This window comes from Populus nigra, chromosome 1 (assembly GCF_951802175.1).
Source record: "Populus nigra chromosome 1, ddPopNigr1.1, whole genome shotgun sequence".
Taxonomy (NCBI): Eukaryota; Viridiplantae; Streptophyta; class Magnoliopsida; order Malpighiales; family Salicaceae; genus Populus; species Populus nigra.
The window spans coordinates 2,152,729-2,157,768 of NC_084852.1; the positions used below are offsets into that span (position 1 = coordinate 2,152,729).

At 33.2% G+C, this 5,040-nt stretch overlaps 1 protein-coding gene across 1 annotated transcript; it reads left to right on the plus strand.

The window, feature by feature from the left end:
• Positions 1-1,997: 1,997 nt before the first annotated feature.
• LOC133671688 (protein DMR6-LIKE OXYGENASE 1-like) lies at positions 1,998-4,655 on the plus strand. Its single transcript, XM_062092518.1, has 4 exons — positions 1,998-2,276; positions 2,915-3,162; positions 3,258-3,579; positions 4,272-4,655. The coding sequence occupies exons 1-4, from the start codon at positions 2,043-2,045 to the stop codon at positions 4,521-4,523; spliced, it is 1,056 nt and encodes a 351-aa protein (XP_061948502.1). The 5' UTR covers positions 1,998-2,042; the 3' UTR covers positions 4,524-4,655.
• The last annotated feature ends 385 nt before the right edge of the window (positions 4,656-5,040 follow it).

Consider the following 5,040-nt stretch of genomic DNA (forward strand, 5'->3'; position numbering starts at 1 on the left):
AATTGTCTTATATTTCCAGGGTAAAAATTTAAGATCATTTGAACTTCTAGAACTTGAGATATGGGCTGAACACTGAACAGTGTCTGGGCTGAAGGACAGATTCGGACTTCTTTGTTGTTGCTACAATTTAGACTTGAAAACAGCCTTTTTAAATCTTGGGCTTCACATAAAAGTTGTAGGCCTATGTCTTATCTTTCCATCCATATAAAATGGACCTAAATCCAAGATCTACAGCTCCAGATATGACCTAATTACCGAACTGTGTTCCAGTTTGGACTGCACTAGCATCTCTTTGGCCATCTTTTTGTCCTTTCAATTTCAGTACTTCAACTCATCAATCAATTCTTTTATTTATGTGATAGGCCTGCATTTAAGATGAACATTTACCATAAATTAAAGGTATCTTATATAATTAGATATGTTATTATAAAACATGCTTTAGTTAAGGAGTTATTGATACTTTAAGTGCAAAATGATGATATAAAACCTTGATAAAAATGCACTTTTAAGTACTAATCACACATCCTCTTTTGGCCTTCACCTTAATCGAGACTCCTCTTTATCACTGCACGGTTTTACTGATGCTGACTGGGCAGGGAGTATTGATGATCGAAAATCTACTAATGGCTACATCATCTTTCTTGGCACCACTCCCATCTCATGGAAATCTGGTAAGCAACACACTGTTGCTCGCTCCTCTACTAAAGCAGAATATAAGGCCTTAGCTGATGGTATTACTGAGGTTTTTTGGATTTGTTATATGCTTTCAGATTTATGCTTCTCTCTCAATTCTGTTACCACCATTTGGTGAGATAATTTGAGTGCTACTTATTTGTCTGCTAATCCAGTGTTTTATGCATGTATCAAACATGTTGAGGTTGATTATCACTTTGTTCGTAATAGAGTTGCTACAAAAAGAGATACAGATTCACTTCATACCCTCCAAAGACCAATTCGCTAATGCTTTTACTAAGCCGCTCCCTCACACTACATTTGCCTATTTACGGTCCAAGCTTCAAATGGACAACTCATCTTCAGCTTAAGGGGATGTATTATGAAATGTGTTGTAGTTTAGGAAAGATTGTATTTTCCTTGTATAGAGTTATATTGCGCAGTATGTTGCATAGTAACTATTGTATTCTGCCCCCTACTTATATAAATATAAGAGATGACTACTGCATTATGCAGGCCTCCTAAATTAATCATAAACCTTGTTTCAACTAAAACTTTATTAAATAAACTTTGTTAAGTTGGATTTGGAAAAAAAATGAAAATCATAAATAAAGAGTTTGAACTATATAAAAGGCATTAATAAGCTTATGGCATGGTGGTATCGAGCACTTGACATTTTATGAATACCAAAGTTTTTTTTTTAATAAATTGATGTTAAAAAGAGATAAATCAAAGTAATTACTAAGCTAAAATTCAATTCTTATTTTCTTTGAATCAAGTAATTAATAATTGGAACATTATAAGAGAAAGCTCCTTTATTTTTCGCATCACAACAACTTAATTTTTAGCCAGATAATTAATGATGTTCACCTATAATTAAACGTCTGATTGTCATTATTAAGATGAAATAATTCTTAGTAAATTTTTATTCTTTTATTATTTATTATCTAACCCAACTTTATCTCCGACACAAAAGTAGGCCAAATGTATTAACGTTAGTCGCTGTTTTTTTTCTTTTTACCCTTTCTTGACGAATTGAAAATATCTATGTAGTGAAATATAATCATGCTAGCATAAGTAAAAATATATATAAAAATAATTTTATATTTTTTTAAACAAAAATATTTTAAAAAGCAAAAACTATATTAGTTTCCGTGCTTTTTGTGCAAGACTTATTCATCTCTTGACTAGGAGAATAAAAAAACATAGAGAGATAAAGTGTTTGGTGCAAGACCAATACCATGATGCTTGATACTCCTATGTAGTTTCCTCCTATAAATAGGGAATTATAGAACTGCAAACCAGCATACTCAGATCATCAAATCCACAAGCTTCTGTAGATTGAAGTCAAGTGCATTTGAATTTCAATCATGTCTCCCACTATGCTGCAACAAGTTGATGCCCATCACCGTTCATTATCAGAGCCCAAAAATGGTCCCTTCACCTACACTGATCCCCTTTCAGAGGTTCCAACTCTCTCTGGTGTTGATACATCAGTTGATGGCTCTACCCCTATCATCGACATGGAAGGTCTTCTCGGTCCTCAGCGCTCTGAGGTCGTCAAACAGATTGGCCATGCATGCGAGAAAAACGGCTTTTTCGCGGTACAAAAATTATATAATTGCATACATTCTTCATAACTTTCGAAGCGTTTATTCTTAAATTAACCCCCTTTTTTCTGTTAAAATTAGTTTAATGGATGATAAGATTACCACCACTACTAGCTAACCTTCCACAGGAAATCAACTACTACTAGCTAGCCTTCCACAAGAAAGCAAAAAAGATACCACCACACCAAGCTAGCCTTCCACAAGAAAGCAAAAAAAGATGGCAACCGGCAATAGGTGTCAAATGATACAAGGACAGAAAAAAACAAGCTGTAGACAACAACTACCATTCCTCCTACTACACCTAGCTAGCCTTCCATAAGAAAGAAAAAAAGATATACTACTACTACTAGCTTCAAGGAAATACACCTAGCTAGCCTTCAATAAGAGGATGGCAACCAGCAATAGGTGTCAACCAAATAAGGACAGCAGAAAACAAGCTGCAGACAACCAGCGATAATAATAACATAAATCCCGACTTTGATTATCCTGTTTGCCACTCCTCACAATTCATAATATATTCTTCGTGCAGTTTAAATCTCCTTTTGTTGTAATTCGATATATTATAATCCAGATGGTGCATATGATATGCTGGAATGTTATAATTCTAACATGAAATGCTACACCATGATCAGGTCAAGAACCATGGAATTCCAGAAATGAAGATCAACAACATGCTAGACACGGCAAGAGATTTCTTCCACTTGCCAGAAGAAGAAAGGCTGAAATTTCGCTCATCTGACCCTAACAGTATCATCAGGCTGGTTACAGGTTTTCAAGATAAGACCCGGAATATCTTTGTTTCAAGACAATCTTTGAAATTTCACTGTCACCCCGTCGAAGATTTCAAGAACCAATGGCCCTCGACTCCTCCTTCTTTCAGGCAAATAAATTTTCACATTAATATAATTATCCAGACCTTTTCACTTTAATTATTTTATTCGAGTATTTCACGGTATACTCAAACAATTTTGACAGGGAAAAGGTTGGTGAATATTGTGCAAGTGTTAGAAAGGTGGAGGTAGCAATACTTGAGGCCATATCAGAGAGCTTAGGCCTGAAAAGAGATTATATAGGCAAAATATTGAAAGGACATTATGTATCCATCAATTTCTATCCAGCTTGTCAGGAGTCAGAACTAGATGTCACTTACGGAGTCAGGACTCATACTGACCCAACTTTAATCACTATTCTGATGCAAGATGATGTGCCTGGACTTCAGGTTATTAACGATGATAAGTGGATTGATGTTAATCCTATTCCTAATGCCGTCGTTGTCCATGTTGGAGATATGTTGCAGGTGATTAACATATTGATCTACACATGCTAATTAAAGTGATTCAAAATAAAAAATTTATAAATTTCTGAATATGGATATAAATAGTTTGTTTCTTATGCTAATTTAGAAAAATATGCATCAAAGAAAACATTAGCATTAAGTTTTTTACGTAAACTAGCATAAAAGGGATTTAGAATTTTGTTTTATAGCATGCATGATTAATATGTATGCAATATAATGGCTAAAATCATTATTTGTATACTATATTCTCATCAAAAGAACTCCTTCATTATCGATTTCGATTGAACAAGTTACTGTATGTTTCATTTCAATGAATTGAGTACAGTTTGTCAAAATTGAAAATTTATCCCAATATCAATTGATTAATTTCTTTTACTACTTTGAGTTATTATTATCAACTTTTCTTTTATGCCCTTTAAGATCACCACTCACATCTACTATCCTAACTCTCTTTATTGACTAATATATTATTTAATTAGATTCATTGACTGAAGTTAAGATTCCTTGATTGACGTGATAATAGAGGAAATTTATTTATTTATATATATTTTTTGGGTAGAAATAGAGGAACTTTGTAAATGAATTGACAAAAATACAAGATGGAAATAATTGGTTTTACCACTTATATAATTAAAGGTAGATTTGTTAAAAAATGACTAATTATGATTATTATTATTATTATTTTGTATCAGGCACTTAGCAATTGTCGATACAAGAGTTTGCTTCATCAAGCTATAGTGAATTGTGAGAAAGAGCGTGTATCCATTGCCAGTTATTGCTATCCATCAGATGATGCGGGGATAGGACCAGCTAAGAAGTTGATAGACGATGATCATCCAGCAATATATAAAGATTTTACGTACAAAGAATTTCATGAATCCATGTGGCGAGTCAAATGTTCAACTGCTAAGCGTTTGGACTTGTTCAAGGCAGAAAGTGATTAGTAACCATTTTCCTCTCGTCCTGCTGCTGGGAAGCTCGAGATATATGGCAGTGTTACTAAATAAGAATTCCAGCTGTTTTTCTATATTATGATATTCAATAAATTTTATATATAGCAGCTTATATTACGTGTTTTTTTTTTGGTATATTGCGTATATGGTGCCTTTTTTCCTTATCTACTGTTTATACCTACAAAGCAGATCCATAAATATTTTTCATTGGACGCAAATTCATGTATTAATGCCCACAAAATCTTGTGATAGAAATATACATATTGAAAAAACAAAAAAGAAAAAAATCCCTGCTACCCTGAGAGAGCTTTGTAATTAATGAAAATAAAGAGCGGAGACATGATATTTAATGTATAGTTTTTCTATATTTAGTTGAAAAACGATATTTCTTTACATTTTGGAAGGAGGAATTAATTATTAATGCTTGAATAGTTTTATCAAAAATAAAATAATGGACCAGTCCACTTTACAGAACGGAACACTAGATATATATTGCTATCTCCATGAC